Source organism: Furipterus horrens, unplaced genomic scaffold (assembly GCF_987537825.1).
Source record: "Furipterus horrens unplaced genomic scaffold, mFurHor1.1.pri manual_scaffold_11, whole genome shotgun sequence".
NCBI lineage: Eukaryota > Metazoa > Chordata > Mammalia > Chiroptera > Furipteridae > Furipterus > Furipterus horrens.
The window spans coordinates 77305117-77321577 of NW_028327181.1; the positions used below are offsets into that span (position 1 = coordinate 77305117).

The 16461-nt window shown below is 46.2% G+C and overlaps 1 protein-coding gene across 4 annotated transcripts in view; it reads left to right on the forward strand.

Moving 5' to 3' along the window:
* Positions 1 to 12568, forward strand: part of SOCS7 (suppressor of cytokine signaling 7) — a 30144-nt gene extending 17576 nt beyond the window's left edge. For 3 of the 4 annotated variants that reach the window (XM_090291210.1, XM_090291211.1, XM_090291212.1), the window contains 3 exons: positions 3146 to 3281; positions 3676 to 3825; positions 6934 to 12568. In XM_090291210.1, coding sequence (XP_090147336.1) covers positions 3146 to 3281; positions 3676 to 3796 — 257 coding nt within the window. In that variant the 3' untranslated portion in view covers positions 3797 to 3825; positions 6934 to 12568. Of the gene's footprint in view, positions 1 to 602; positions 1067 to 3145; positions 3282 to 3675; positions 3826 to 6933 lie in introns of those variants that run through there. The other variant, XM_090291213.1, reaches the window with a different exon arrangement.
* The last annotated feature ends 3893 nt before the right edge of the window (positions 12569 to 16461 follow it).

Below are 16461 nucleotides of genomic sequence, written 5' to 3' on the forward strand. Positions count from 1 at the left end.
AAATTGAGAAACTGAGATACAGTTTGTTGCAGAGCCAAAAGGCAAAGTCAGGTTTTCTCTGGCTCAGATCTAGAGTCGGGTACATGTAACAGGGCATCCAGACTCATGTTAAAGGGACACCAGTGATGATAGGAATCCTAAAGCTGGGCCTGTTGTGAAAGTTCTGGATGGTGGCAAATAAGGAGCAGAGGAATTAACTAGAATAATTGGAATACTTAGCATCTGGGGGAGGGACCCTTGGTAAAAATGATGGCACCTGAACCTGGTTTCCCCTTACCTCTTGTTACTGTAATATTGGAAAATGGTCATAACAAATTTGAGGTCACTGAGTACATCTCATTCTGGTCCATTTTATAGTCATAAATTAAGCCCCTAACACCAAGCAGCAGTCTCAAAAAGAGAATGTAATTGGATTAAGACATTAGTGAACGTATCCTTAGTTGGGAGAATCTTTGTCATCTGTGAAGTGTATGAAGATAAAATACGTTTTGTTTTTTAATCACATTTTGAATTAACTCAAAGGAAATCAGTCACTTCCTTTTTTGTAACCATTATTGAGCTTATATTTGTTTTTTCAGTGATATGTCTTCCCTGTATTTCAGGGTTTCTCAATTTAGCACCATTGACATTTGGGGTTGGATAATTCTGGTCTTCAAGAAACAGTTGGTGTGATAGAACGACCTACACATTCCTGTCTTAGACCTGGTCCATGTTGGGGGAAGAAAAAATAATGAAGTAGCTGGTAACTGGATCCATGCCCAGCAGCCCTGGCATGAGGACCAGAGGAAAGTTCCTGATGATTGCTGTTCACCTCGCCCTTTCCCTTTTAGCTGCACTGGTGTCTTACCTTGGCTTTATTTCCATTTTAACTTCTTCCATTAACAGGCTCTGGATGAGAGAGCTCCAATCATTTGCTGTGTTTGGGGGCAAACAGTAAATGGTCAGGTTGACACCAGGGAATGTCAGAGAGTTAACAGGTTTCAAATTGCTACTTATAAACCTAAGGCTGAAAGTAACACACTAAAATAGGCAAGTCTATATAGTCATTAAAATTCTAGTAGGCAAACAAGATAGATGTATGCTGCTTATTCTAATCTCTTTAGGCACAAGTCCTATAGTGCTGCATCTTTGAGAATAAATAATTAGATACATACATTAGTTTTATCTCTGAAGCATCATCATGTTGAATTTAGCAATATTACAACCAACCCCAAAAGCTTTCTGTTGGCCATAGGTTAACTTGATAAAGAATATTTTTAAAACATATGAAAGGGTAAATTCAAAGAGGTATTTGAGTCCAAAATAATTTTTAAAACCACTTGAGTTTAAATATATTTAAGAGTGAAATCCATGTTTGAGTTCTTCTTTTTTTTAATGGTGTGTGAGGAGAGGGCTGATCATATGGGTGGAGTCGGGTGACAGTACTTCAGATATAAGCCTGAGGCTCAAGAGGATAGGGGTGAGAAGGAGAGGACTGGAGGACTCAGAGAGGCTGGTCATGAATCAAGGTGCGGTGACTATCCTAGAGAACAGCCCTGAGAGGTCCCCTGGGCTAACCTCCCTCAGACAGCAAGCATTCAAGGCAGGACAGCTTTGTTGGGTCTGTGCCATGAGCAAGTTCTCTAGGCCTCAGTTTCTTCATATATGAAGTGGAGGATAATAGTGATATTTTTCTCAAAAGTATAGTTTTGAAGACTAAATGAATTATGTTTTTAGGCTAAGCCTGCTTGTTTAGTAACAGTATGGTATGTATTTCAATTTAAAAAAACTTTTTAGAAAGTCAGTTGTCAGTGACCGTGAAAAGGGTTTGGAAGGCAAATCTGCAAGTTCTGACTTTTTTGTCTCATGCCTTGAAACCAAATTTTAAAACTTTGAAATTAAACTTCAAAAATAATAGATGTTTTATTTTTCACCAATTGTGTCTACAGAATTTCTCTTGCTTGTACAATGGCTGAGAAAAAAATTTTTTCCAAAGATTTTGCAACTCAGATTCTTTCTGAGAGCAGTTTGCTTATTTACTTTCCATAGCCCCTTTGTTTATTAAAACTAGTATATTCTTTGTCCTTTGAACCTGTTTCAGTGTCTCCGCCATCCTGCAGGGGTTGGAGTTTCTCAACGCAGAGCCTTCTGATATTGATGAAACACAGGGGTGTGGGGCTCCCATTGGGCCTGGCTGGCATCAGTCAGCAGGCACTTGTGCCCTGAGTAGTACTAATTCTAGCTTGTCCAAGCTACTGTAGTTGCTTTGCTTTTAATGACAAAATCTTTTTTTCTGTCCCTATAACCAGTTTAAAATTTCAGAAGCAAGAAGGGTGGTTGGGGGTGAGAAATAAGAAGTGGCTACACCTGATTGTCCTGGCTTGAAGTAAATGACAGGAGTGATAGGCTTGTAAGCTTTGATCCCAGCTGTTGCCTTCTGCTTACCAGCCTCTCAATTGGAATTTGATGGGAACCCCCTCTGAGTAGCCTTTCAAGTCCTCACCTTCATGGTACCGCTGCATGTGCTGAACAAGTATCCTCATTCCCAGCAGGGATGCCTTCTATTCTCACCCTTCCCTGAGAGCCTCAGGCCTGGGATTGGCCACTTGGCTCCCAGCGAAGTCTCTAGATTGGCATTTTTCTTTGGACTATTCTTAATAGTAAGATTCTCAGCTGTTAAGAGTGATGCTAGACCCTGATGGTGTGGCTCAGTGGGTTGGGCGTCCTCCTGCAAACTGATGATGCTGCTGCTTGCATTCCCAGTCAGGGCACATGCCTGGGTTGCAGGCTAGGTCCCCTGTTGGGAGTGGGGTGTGCAGGAAGGAGGCAGCTGATTGATGTTTCTCTCGTACATCCATGTTTCTCTCCCTTTCTTTCTCTCTCCATTCCCTTTTTTCTAAAAATAAATGAATAAAATCTTGAAAAAAAATAAGGGTGTTGCTCAGGAGGCCCTTGGCTGGGAAGAATTGATTCTCTTGAGTGAAATGTGGTAGTGGTGTGCCTGCAAATGGAAACCAGCAGTCCTTTGTGGAAGGAAGTTTTTGCCCAGAACACATAGATGAACTATAAAGATACCATTTCCTTTCCCTGGACTCTCTTCATAAGGGAAATTGTTGTTAACTACATTGTTCCCTCTGAATATTTCTCTTGGTTTTCATTCTTGAAGGACTGCCACCAACTCCAGTCCAGCTGCTCTACCCAGTGTCCCGATTCAGCAATGTCAAATCCCTCCAGCACCTTTGCAGATTCCGAATCCGACAGCTCGTCCGGATAGATCACATCCCGGATCTCCCACTGCCTAAGTATGATGCAGTCTTGAAGGTTGGGACAGGAAGGAGGATTAGTTACAGATGTTAATGAGGCTTGCAAGACAACTGCACAGGCAGAGCCTGGCAACATTCATAGGCATCCTCTTTTCACTTCTCCCGTGTCTTGGCACCTATCCGTAAAACTGTCACATTGCAGCCTGAAGGGAAGAAGGTGTGTTTGTGTGTCAACCTCCCTTCTGCAGACTCTCTGAATGGTTGAGGGAAGGAGACTATAATAAGTGAGAAAATGGGAATGTTGTTAGGGAAGCAGAGTCTTTGGTGTAGTCTCAACCATGTAGGGATTGAGAAGAAGGAAGAGTTGAGCAAAGGTGGTCTTTCTTTTACTATCTATGTAAATGACACTTGGTATCTCTCGTGTTTTTTGCAGACCTCTGATCTCTTATATTCGAAAGTTCTACTATTATGATCCTCAGGAAGAGGTATACCTGTCTCTAAAGGAAGCGCAGCTCATTTCCAAACAGAAGCAAGAGGTGGAACCGTCCACGTAGCAAGGGGCCCCTGCTGGTCACCACCAAGGGTATGAACTTCCTGCCTCTCTGTCCAGCCACGCCTCTTCTTGGGCAGTTGTCATCATGCATGGGCCTTGTCCCCCCACCCCTGCCATCCCATATGTATGCCCCTGATCCAAGCATGTGTCCACAGAGTTACCACATCTGATAGTGGAGTCCCCAAGGGGCACCCCAATTGGAGAAGAGCAGAAAGTCAAGGGAGGCTTAAAGAATATTTGCCCACGTGCAGGCTAACCACTGAATATGAAGGAGGAGGAGGACACACACATATAGCCAAGTGTGCAGCCTTCTCTCATACTTCGGCTGATCTGCCTGATACTGCACAAATGACATGCAAAGCCGGAAACCAAAGTGGAAGGAAGCTTCACCAAAGGGAACACAAACATGCCTTTAATTGTAATAGGCATGCACTTCAGTGAGAGCTCCGCTGGGCCCCATGGCTTGGAATGGGGGATGAGAAACACAGCTCACTCTTCCCTTTGGAGTTCCATTTGGGCTACTCTAAAGTAAATTGGATAGAATAAGTGAATTAACTAAGGAATTCATTGATTTAAGTGGCTCTTCTCCCATTGCCACACTGAATTCTATTTATTTAAGTTCCCATAAAATATTGTGGAATACTAGTTTGTGCAGATGGATTCTAATTAGCCTTAAATTTCATTAATGTGCCCATTGAAAGGTAAAGGTAAGTAAGAAACAAAATTGCCACAGTAGTGATTTTGGTAGTGTGGGTTTACGTGCAGGATCTCACATTATAGCAAGCAGCTGTAGTGATGCCCTCCCCAACCTTCCTTAGTGTGGAGTTTCCTTTTTAAGCACTGAGTACTTCTCTTCTAACCCTCTCTGTTCCCTAGTCCCAATCCCCATAAAAAACAAAGGGGAAAAAAACCACAGGTGTAACCAACTTAGAGTGAAAAAAAGGCTTTAATCTCTTCACCCTCAGCTCTCTCCATAACGGGAGAGTGACGGTGTATATGTCCCATGGGTTTCCCTTTTTCTTTTTTTTAAAGATTTTAGTCACTTATTTTTAGAGAGAGGGCATGGGAGGGAGAAAAAGAGGGAGAGAAACATCAATGTGCGGTTGCCTCTCGCAAGCGCCCCCAACTGGGACCTGGCCCACAACCCGGGCCTGTGCCCTGACTGGGATTCGAACTGGCGACCCTTCGGTTTGCAGGCTGGCGCTTAATCCACTGAGCCCGCATCAGCCGGGGCCCATGGTTTTTTTTTGAGCCATAGCTAAGGTCAACCCAGCTGAGTGTCTCCCCTTGATGCTGGAAGACTCTGATTCTGTGTTATTGGGAGAAAATACAGGAGAGGAGTGAGCTAATGAAGATTAACCAAGGGAGAAGGAATGAAGAGGCGGTGTCAGCAAATGGTAACTCTGGAAGGCTATAGAGTTTTAACTTAAAAGGATCCTGGATTGGATGTACAGTATCTTATATCTTCAATTATATGCAAATTGTATGCCCTCATAAATGTCTCCTAAAACATGTAAATGCCTGAATGTTTAGCGGCATTTTTCTGCTTGGTGAATTTGTGGTTGAGATTAGGGTGGGAAGGAAGACGAGAACTCAGGAAGGCCCACCTACTCGACCACACCCTTGAGGCGTAATTAGGACCTTTTGGTTAGAGCGCTGTTTCTGTGGGTTCGGTGCCCGGGGTGGGGGGGGGTCCACACATGAACAGGAGCATGTGCAGAGAACGGCTCAGGATGGTGGAGGGTTCCAGACTTCATCATGTGGGAAATAAATGACTAACATGAGCAGAGAAGTCTTAGGGTGAGAGGGACTGGAGAGCTGAAAGCAGTAAATGATGGACTGTTCTAAGGAAGAGTATTGAGCATATTTTGTGTGGTTCCAGGGGGTGGGACGAGGACCACAATGGGTCTAAGTTATAAGGAATTAGATTTCAGTCCAACTTTAGAAGAACCTTTTCAACAGACAGGTCCAAAAATGGAATGGGTTTTCCACAGGAATTGCTGAGTTCCCCATTTTTAAATTCATTCAGCAGGTATATATCTATATATAAAGCATCTGGTGTGAATTGGGAAGAGTGCTGAGCAAGGCAGTCAGAGGTCCTGTTCTCACTGAGCTGCGGTTCTCACAGACAGCAAACACGTAAATAAATGAGTAGGTTAATTTCAGTTGCTTGTACATGTAATGAAAATAAAACTAAGTGAAGTTTAGTGATTAATGGCAGGATACTACTCAAGTTCGGATGATCAAGGAAGCCTCCTGTGAGGAGGTGGTGACATTTCAGCCGACTGAATACCCAGGAGTCAGCCATGAAAGGATCTGGGAGCACAGCATTCTGGGTAAAGAGCCCTATAAGTGTAAAGGCCCTGAGATGGGAAGGAGCACGATGTGGCCAGGTGTAGGCCAGAGTTAGCCATGTATTGGCAAGGGATTGAGCTGAACTCCCAGGGTCTCTTTTTACTGTGACACTGGCCTTGTTGCCTGTGTCAAAGAAGGAGCATCATGCTGTACTCGCTCCTGATTTAGACCCTTGGACGTGTTGGAAAAAGGGAAGTAACACTTCTCAAGGGAAAGGTCTTTAAGGGGTAAAATTTGGTCCTTATGACTTCTTGTTGGTTAGACTGATTTTAGTTTGGGAGTTCTGAGTAGACCGCTTGATCTGTACCTAGGGAATTTCATGCCAGGGTGTCTGGAGTACAACAGCTTCAGACAGAAGGCAGACGCTGCACTGACCTTTGTGATTATATATCAATCCTCTTCAATAGCCAGAAACTGCAGATATACAGCTATTTCTAGCTACGTTCTCAAGGGGTCACTCCAGGGGCTCACTCCTTTTTTAATCCCTAGAGCAGATGAGCCTCGGGAAGAAGCGGGGAGGAGGATAGGTGGAAAATTAAGGGGTAAGAGAAATGGAAAGAGAAGTTAAGCAATGTGGTAGGATATAGTTATTTTAGAACCTTTTTTTTTGGCGTCCGGGTTGTAGGCTGCTCAGGCCTCCCACCAAGGCTCCCTACAGTGTTTGTGGAAGTGTTTGGCAAGCCAGACTCTGTTCTCCTTTTGAGCTACGCTCCAGAGGCTAAGCTATTCTTTCACTCTGTTTCGGTTCCACTCTGTTGAACCCTTCTAATTTTTTCCCCCTAGGCATTTGGTTGCCAAGCTCCAGTTTTAAAGACCCAAATGAAGGTACCATGAAAAGAGGAGTGAGAAAAAACAAGAGGAAATCGGAAGGGGTGGGATCCTCTGCGCAAAGACTTTGGTTCCCCTCGCCACCCTAGGGCTTGGAAGAAGCACACAACCATCCTCTCTGAGTGGGGGCCCACCTTTCCTTTCCAGCCCCTCTGCTATCCTGGAGCTGGATGAGCTCCTGGAAAACTGGAAGAAGTCTCAACACTGTTCCTTTTTCACAAGTTTTGTTTTGGATATTTACATTTCTCGGTATGGAAAACTCACAAAGGCAGCTGGGGTTTGTGCCCATTGGATTGGAAGTGGTGCGAAGGGTGAGCATGTCCAAAGGAGGGGGCAGGGGCGGGGAATTGCCAGTGCTGTGCCAGTCCAGCAGCTGGTGCCAAAGGCTGAGTGCGAGTTTCACCATTGACCTTGAAAAAGGGAAGAGAAGGAGTTGAAAGTGCAAATAAAGTTCGGAGTTTCTGGGGGATGAGAATCTGCTTCTCTTTAAGCTTGGGTAGCTTCAGTAGGAGCAGGAAGGAAAGGAGGTGGGTGGCCTCAGATTACTGGACACAAACCAGCAGATGGCCTCTGCGGGGGGGGAAGTAGTGGCTCCTTGCATCCTCTCCTTTTAGGGTTTAGGAATATAATTTCAGAAGCACCTCTCATAGAAGCTGGATTTATTTTGTTTTATTTAATTTTTAAACTCTGTGACCTCAAGTTAGCCCCATTCTTTTTCCACCCTCAACCTGTTACCCAAGATAACTATACATTTCACTCTGGTCATGGTAACATCATTCCTGTTGCTTCTGTCAGCTGTCAAGGCGATAGTTTTTCTCATCACCTGAGCAGCAGAGCTCCCGTCACGGGCTGCTGAAGTTAATGGAGCGTCCTCCAGACTTAATGGCAAACCGTACCCATGACTTAGAAGTCATTGTTACTTAACCTCCTTGTGTCTGTCAGCTAGTGAGAGGGAATGTGGAGGAGGGTGTGAAACGAAGCTGTTGAAGTTGTGCTCTTCCTAGAGGAAGCTCTCTAGTGTCTCGGCCTTAATGAGATGTCCTTAGGTCAGAGAGGAGGAGAACATTACATCTCATGTATTTAGGTTTATCATTGTCATCCCACTTCTGGAATGGCAAGTAGCAAGGACTTCTCAATTTTCCTGGGTTCTTTCTGGCATCCCAAGCATTTTCCTGGGTCAGATCCTGTTTGCCCTCCTGTCACTGGAATTGTGTCAGGTGCTGATTTCATAGTTGCCCGTCTTCCAGATGAAAGTGAGGAGGAGGGAGAAAAACTCCAGTGCTGTTCAATGGTCTTTAATTTTTTCTGAAGCTGGCCATTGTCAAATCATATAAAATTATGAGTTTGCTTTTCTATAGTTAATCTGGGGAAAGGTTTGCTATTAAGATGTGAGAATTGAGCTGTTTGGTCTTTATTACTCTTTTGTAGTAAATGTCCCTTTAGACTGCCTGTAGTGCTTCCCCTATGTTTATATCTGGCTCATCTCATAAGATAAATAATACTGTCAGGTTTGTGGTTTCCTGATGTTTTGGGGTGAGGCCCCGGTGTCTTGTTAATTCATAGGACGGCCTCATCTGGAAGCACTGGTCTTCTGCCTCACTACCTGCAAGGAATAACCAGTCTGCCTCCTTGTAGCCTAATAGCGAGGAAACTTGCACTGTCACTTGCCTGAAAGAGGTGGTCCTCAAAATGAGCTGTGAAACATAAACATGGTCCACCTCTGACTTGTCAGGAGGTATGTCTTCTGTCTTTGGTTTCCATGGTAGTATTGCTGACTGTTGATCCCAGAAATTGGCTTAACCTGTGAGTCTTGCCTCTTGAAGGTACAGAATAACTTGCCATCTTGCAGAAAGTGCCAGACCCACTCCTGCCACTGTAGAGCCTGAAGATTAATCCATTGGGATCCTTGAGTGGCTGATATGCTGCTACCTGGGATTTTTATTTTTTAACCGTTTTTGCTACCCATAATTTAAAAACTGTGTTCTGTGTGTGTTTGCCTGGCTCTGGGCTAGATACTGTGGAAAACACTAAAAGCAGAAGACATGGGGTCTGGCCTTTAGGAGCTTTTAGGTGACTGCCACACACAAAGCAACTGGAGAACAACTCAGTGTGGCAGAGGATCGGGGGCTGCCTTTAAAGAAATTCAGTGGGTAAGATCGGGGTAGACCAGATGGTGTAGGAAAGCTCTGAGGCAGGGAGGCTTTGGGTTGCAGGCAAGGGCGGGGCAATGAGTTGCGAAACACATGAACCAAAAGCTTGGAAGCAGAATCTGCATCGTGTATTCTGTACAGTGCACACCCCCAAGTCAGAGCAGAAGCACTGAAGAATCCATTTTCAGTGCAGTTGTCTAGACTGAAACTTCTTAGTTATTGGGCCAATCAGAATGCTGAGGGCTCATGATGGTAAAGTGGAATCCAAAGCCAAAAGTTAGCTTGGTTCTGCCCATGGCCAAGGACCTCACTGCTCTCTGTGCAGTCTGGCTGAGGGAGGCGGGGCCCCCGGACCTCCTGTGGTACCAGGTTTCCATTGGAAAATTCCTACGCTCAGGTACTAATCTAAACCCTCTGAGGTGGCCCAACCTCACCAGTCTTTCCTTCTCCTGGGAAGGGTGGTGTTTACCTCTGTCTGTGATCTGTCTGTGCTTTAGTCATAGCCCAGGCTGCAACCTAGTCCTTCCTCAGTAGACTGGGCTACAAGACAGAGTTGGGCAAGGGGAGACAGGCTCCCTGAGGAGATGTGGGGCTGAGGTGCCAGCCCGGTCAGAGGAAACACGGAGCAAGAGCAGCTGGCCTGTGGTCAGCATTGCCTTGCTTCTCTCCTGGCTGGGCCCACCCCACCCTCCCCTTCGCCAGTTCTGTGCAGCGCTAATTGAACTGCAGTCTACATAGGGTACTTACTCCTTTTGGGTTGTACTTTAAAGTCACAAGCTGGAAAAGGTTCTCACCCCTCCCTGATCTCAGAGCTGGGGGTGGATAATGTCGGAATCCTCAGACCTTGCCTGTGTAAGCCTCACTTGTTTACGGCTGATCTGCTGTAACCTTCCTCCGGACGGCGTGAGCCACTGGAGCTAGTGACAACTACTGCTACAACTTGCCATTACTTGAAACTTGAGTAGGAGTACAGGAGTAAGGAGGATAGGAGCTTTGGTGTAGGGACTACGGAAATGCATGACAGCTGGGAGCTTGGACCACTGGTGATGACCTTGGCCTGGTTGCCAGCGTGCGCTCCTTGGAATGAATGTATATTCGCTGGAATGGGAGCCGAGGGCTGCAGCCAATCAGCCTTCCTGTGAAGGAAGGTGCACCGGGGAGGTCCCCACCCAGTTTGTACTCCTCCGCCTCCTTTCTTCCTTTTTACTTAGCTGATTTATGTAGGACCCTTATTAAAGTTGAAATGATGTTGAGATAGCTGCAAACCCCCCTACAGTGCACATCCAAGAACTGGGGACCAGGGAAGGTGGTTAGTGGTCCCTTTTCCAGGTGTGGGAGATGAGAGTGGAGCTGGGTGCCCCAGGGAGCCAGCCCATTCAGGCCTCACCCCAGAGCCCCAAGAAAGGCATGGCCTACTAGGAGCCCTCAGGGCCCAGCAGGGTGTGATGATGGGAGGTTCCATCTGTCTGCCCCACTGCCTCCCCCTTGGCCGTGAGCCCTGAGATCGGAGGACGGGGCACTGGGATGGAATGCTGTGGCTGCTGGAGGGCAGGCTGAAAGCTTTGTGCACTCCTGAGCGTGTGTCTTCATTTGCAGAAGTCTTGCCACCAGTTGGGGTGTTGAGAGCATCTCCAGTGGGGGATGCTTGCCATTTGTTTTCCACTTTTAAACGAATGACATGCCCCTGTCCCTAAGGGAGGAGCTTTTGAGTTAGACATTTTCCCTATGGGAATCCTCTTGGTTGTGTCTTTGGGAAAAGGGGGAACAGATAAATGATTTTTATCTCTAATTGTCAACACAGCTGTTCTTACATTGAATTTGTGCTATTGCATACATGTAGCCATCTTTCTTTTCACTGCAGCAGTGTTTATGAGTAGTTCAAAATGATTTATTTGCTCCTGGGGAGTAAAATCTTTTTTATTAAAAAAGAAAAAGAAAAAAAATAAAAGTGTGACCTCCCCCTTCCCCCCGTGATCGCCACAAAGCTCAAGAAGGCAAAGTCAAGTCAGCTAGTCTCCATGACCTGCCCTGTTCTGACCTTGGAGCCTTCTTGCTCAGCAGAAAGCCTTGGGAGGCGTGCGAGGGGTTGGACCACAGAGACAGAGGCACTGGGGACTCAGGTGCTGCAGTTAGAAAAATGGAATAATTCGTTGTATTTTCTTTACATGCAGATTCCATGTTGTCTTTGTCCTTTTCACCCCTTCCTGACCTTCCTGGTAGGTGCTGTTTGGTTTCTTTCCTCTTTCCCTCCCTGTGCTCTCCACCCCTTCTCCCATCCCTTCCCAGGCCATCTACCTCCTGGAACGCCAGTCCTGCATGCTGAGTCTGTGACATGCGTTCACACCCACTTCATTTCATTTAGAGGGTACCTGGAACTGCTCCCCACCCCACCCCACCCCCGCACCCCTGTCATGCCAAGAAGCAACAAGGGGCAGGCAAAAAGCAGTCAGCCACGGTGGGAAGACATGAGTGTCTGGTTGCAGCTGGACTGCGATCATAGTCGCTCCTGGTGACAGAGTGCAAGGAAAGCTTAGGACACTCCTGATCAGAAGCCAGGATAGTCACACACCGCACAGCCCTGCTCAGCACTGTGTCCTAAGCTGCCTACCCAGCTCAGGTGGGGCGGGAAGGTTGATCTGACTACCCCTGGTGCTCCCTCATGGTTAGACCCAGAACTGATTCCAAAGGACAGGCATGATCCAGGCACCACTCTGCGGGCAGGCCGGGTAGTGGGATGCCCAGACTGGTGCTGCCTGTGGCACCACCACTGCTGTACATTTTTTGGTCGTTTTTAAGAAACTCAAGAGGGGTGCCATTCTGGGCTCAGGTGGTTGCCAGTTCTTCACCAGAGGGGGGCCACACGCCCTGCAACCGCTTGTGTCCTTCAGGCCCCCATGCCCACACCCTCCAAGCCAAAGCGTCGCCTGGCTTTTATCTTCCCATTTAGTTTTCCTCCTTTCCTCTCCCTTTTTGTGCTTAATTTATTAAAATAGTTACTGTATAATTTATTTTCATAAACTATAAAAAATTACTAAATGGTTAAAATAGACTTGCAGGCCAATCTTAAATGGGGTGGGAGTGCCCAAGGGTGGGGTGGGGAAAGATGTTTTGATATAAGCAAAACAAATGCACTTTGGGTGTGTTTCAGTATTTTTCTGGGGCTAGAGGGGTGGGTGTTGGGATGTCCCTTGTAGATTAGTTCCAGAATCGGGTGTCTGTATATATTGTATTCATAGGCATGTTTGACTCTTGTAAAGGGACATTAGTAGCTGCTGCAGGTCCTGTTTGGAACCCCATGTACAATTCCCAGTTTTTGTAAGTATCAGTGCGGGAGACATTTGACCCTTGTGTTTGTATCTCCTTTTTATGATTGCTGTACTGACTCATGTCTTTTTGGGGAGGGGTGAAAAGAAATTTGAAATAAAAATGTTTAGAAATTATTTCATGTTATTCTAGTGTCTGTTTTCCAGTCCCTTTTTCCATCTCGCATGACTCCTCACACCACACCCCCTAGGATCAGATGACCCACTCCCAGGGACTGGGGAACCCCTGTGTCCTGTGTCGTCAGCCAACCAGAGCACATCCAGAGGTGTGGGAAAATTCCCGAGTCTGCTGGCCGTTTCTCAAAGCTGCTTCTCCTTAGGAAGGAAGTGCCGGAAAATTCCAAGAGCTTTCTGGGACCAGATGCCTGAGCTTTTTTGCCTTGGTGAGCGGTGGTGTGGGGCTTTACTTAGGGAGAGCTCATATTTATCTTAGAACATAGTCATTTCTAGTGTTTGCCTCAGCTGGCAGTCAAGGTTTTTTCATAGGTTTAACCTGTATCCCTCTGCCTGTCTGGCCCATTCTCTCGAACTGTGCTCTTGGAGAGAAAAAGACCAGGTATGTTTTTCTGACAACTGTGTACTTGGAGCCACTCAAGTGTCCCCTCTCCACCTTCCCATCCAACCCCTTACCAGGCTTCCCGATGTCAGGGCCAGTATACCACGCTGGCACATTTTGGGGAGTTTTCTGCAAGTTCTCTGCATACTCTGTGGGGAGCATGCTGAGTAAAGTAAAACCGATTTCTCTGGTTGCATTTCCCGAGGACCCACTAGAAGTGCCTCAGTCCCCAGTCCTGTGATTGGATGAAACAGCAACTTACCAATATGACAGCATTAACTCCTGATTAAAGTTTCCTTTGTTTTTGGAAGAAAAGGTGCTCCAAGCTATGAGTTGTGAACAACATTACAAGGGAAAATGCTTAACTCAGAATCAGCAATTCAAATGCTCTAATGACCACCAACTGGACAGTTTGTTCATCATAGGGACACTTGGCTAACGTCATCAGTCAAGAGTGTTAGTGTGCATTTCTTTGAAAGTAGAGCCATAGGTTTTCATCACTTCAAATTGGCATCATATTAGAGTTGGTTTGTTTGGAAAGGTGGTACTAGTCCCCTCTGACTTGGGTGATAAAGCCATGGAAGGAAAGGCATTCTCTTGGAAACAGCCCCAAAGTAAACTACCACCTCCCGCCCTCTTTACTCCCAAAACCTGAAACCACCTGCTTCATCTCCTGTGGTCTCCTTTTAACCACCACTTTAATTCTCACAAAGGCTATTCTATCTCACCTCTCAGTGCTATCTCGTTAGGTATATATGTAACTTTCTTGAATTCTATTATAAGCACATGGCAGATAGCCCTGGCCGGGTTAGAGTATTTTTTCCCTACACCAACGTTGCGGGTTCGATCCCCAGTCAGGGCACATATGAATCAGCCAATGAAGGCATAAATAAGTGGGACAACAAGTTGATGCTTTTCTCTCTTCCTCTCTCTAAAAAGATAAATAACTAATTTTAAAAAGCACTTGGCAGATAGTAATAATACAGGGGATTCCGTCCTCCATTTCTTTGTGTGTCCCCTTGACTGAAGAGATAAGATGGGGAAAGTGAATTTTGTCTTTTTTGGTCCATTCCAGCCTCTCCCAGCATGAGCATCTTGTACATAATGATTCTAGTACCTATTTGTGCCACATGGTTCTGAAGACCAGCCATTTTCGCCTGGTGCTCAGCCAAAGGCACAAGAGTTGATTCTAGCCCTGAAGAGGCACTAGCTGGGTGGTGGTTCTCTAATGAGGCCCCATTCCAAGACACTTCCAAGAGGAATTCTGGCTGTGATGTTAACCCACGCACTGATCCCCATTTAAGCTGAGGTTTCATCACGCATCTCTCTTTAGTGGCCATGTCCTAGTTTAGGCAGTCCCCTTTTTTCATCAGAACAATTTCCCAACTGCTCTTCTTGTTTCCCGCCTCCAGTCCTTCTAAAGTAAAGAAGTATGTGCTCAGGTCACTTCCTAAGCTTAAAACCTTCAATGACTTTCAACCTAGAAAAGACAATCTTGACTCCTCAACTCGACATTCAAGGCTGTTTCTTCTCCCTGCCACACAAGCTGCGCTCTGGTCATGATGCATGACTCCAAGTACTCAGATCATGGCACACACACCTCCCCCCGCCCCTCCTCTTTCCTTCATGCCGGCCCCTCTGCCTGCCACCCTCTTTCCCTGCAAATCTCCTGCTCATTCTTCAAGGTTCTGCTCCAAGGTCACCTCTGGAATTTTCACCAGTCACTCCCAGCCAAACAGATAGATGCTCTTTCCTCTGTTAAGACATGTGTTCGCCTGGCTGCTGTGGCTCAGTGGATTGAGTGTCGGCCTGCGAACCAAGTGTCGCTGGTTCGATTCCCAGTCAGGGTACATAATTAGGTTGCATGTCAGGTCCCCAGTTGGGGGCGTATGAGATGCAACCACAACAGAGATGTTTCTCTCCCTCTCTTTCTCCTCTCGCCCTCTCTAAAAATAAAATTAAATAAATAAATAAATAAAATTGTAAAAATAAAAATAGTGCTTTCTTTAAAAAAAAAAAGAAAAAGACGTGTGTTCGCCTGCTTGCTCAACTGTGAGGGACAGAGTGCATGTCCTGTTCAGCTCTGTCCCTACCCCAAGGTCTGGCATAGTTGAGTAGATGTGCCAGGATAGTGGCTGAAGAAATGTGAGATCAGCCCCCTCCCTAGGAGTGCTGCTTTATCCTTGGTCTCTAGTCAGCCAGCCTTGAACCTGGATTTGCACACAGGGCAACTTGATTGTATGGGGTGAAGGGGTAGCCACTAAATGTCAGTCTTCAGAATTTTTTCAAGGGGTTGAAGTTTTGTGGTTGGAGTAAGAGTGTGAACTGTGTGTGTGATACAGCTGTAACTCAAGATATTCTAAAAGTGGAATGTGGACCTTGGACCACTTCCTCTTGGTGCCACTGGCATCAGGGAGAAGGACAGAGCTGTCGCTGCCCTTGGCATGGAAGGTACCGCTGGTATAGGCGCAGGAGGCTCTGTCCAGTGACCAGAGGTTGCAACCAAAACCCCACCTTTCTTCACATCCTGGGCTTCTCATCTCATCCCTTCGGGTGTGCAGGCCTGGCTTTCCCCTGCCTGAGAAACTTGACTTTCTTTCTGGGCCTTTATTCTGTAGATCATGAGGGTGGTGGGACAGGCAGGAGAATAGCAGAGGCTAGCTGGGTTTATACTGGGAGAGAAAAACAAGTGTGGAAGGTAACGACTGAGCTTGGGATGAGTTTCGAAGGTTTGGAGTGGGACAGGAGGATCTAGCAGCAGCTATCTTGTGTGAGGAACTGATAGAGTTAAAGAAGATTTCGGGATCCTGGCTGCATGGCTCGGTTGGTTGGAGGGTCGCTCCATGCACAGAAGGTAATGGGTTCAGTTTCTGGTCAGGGCACGTGCCTAGGTTGTGATCTGATTTCCAGATGGGGCACGTATGGGAGGCAACCAATCAATGTTTCTGTTGTACACTGATGTTTCTCTCTCCCTCAAAATAATAATAATGATAGATAATCAATGAAAGCATGCCCTTGGGTGCGGATTTAAAAAGAAGGTTTCCGGGACTTTCTGTGTGCGTCGGGTGTTACCCCCAGGCACCCTCCGCTGCAGCTGGCACCCTCCTCCAGTCCCTGGCATTGGTGAAGAAAACTACAATAGAGATTGATATCTTTTTCTTCTGGATATGGGCATTTAGTACTTTTTTTTTTAATTAATTACTTTTTTAACCCTCACCTGCCCTGATCGGAGACCAAACGTACAACCTAGGCATGTGCCCTGATGGGGAGGGAATTGAACCTATGACCTTTCTGTTTATGGGACAATGCTCCAACCAACTGAACCACAAGGGCCAGGGTGGGCATATGTCTTTGAATGGGACACCATACGTAGAAGTGACTGCAGGCTCAGCTTTGGACATGTTAAACTCATCGCACGTGGAGAGTGGGTTCTGGGTCTCATTCCTCTTCTGCC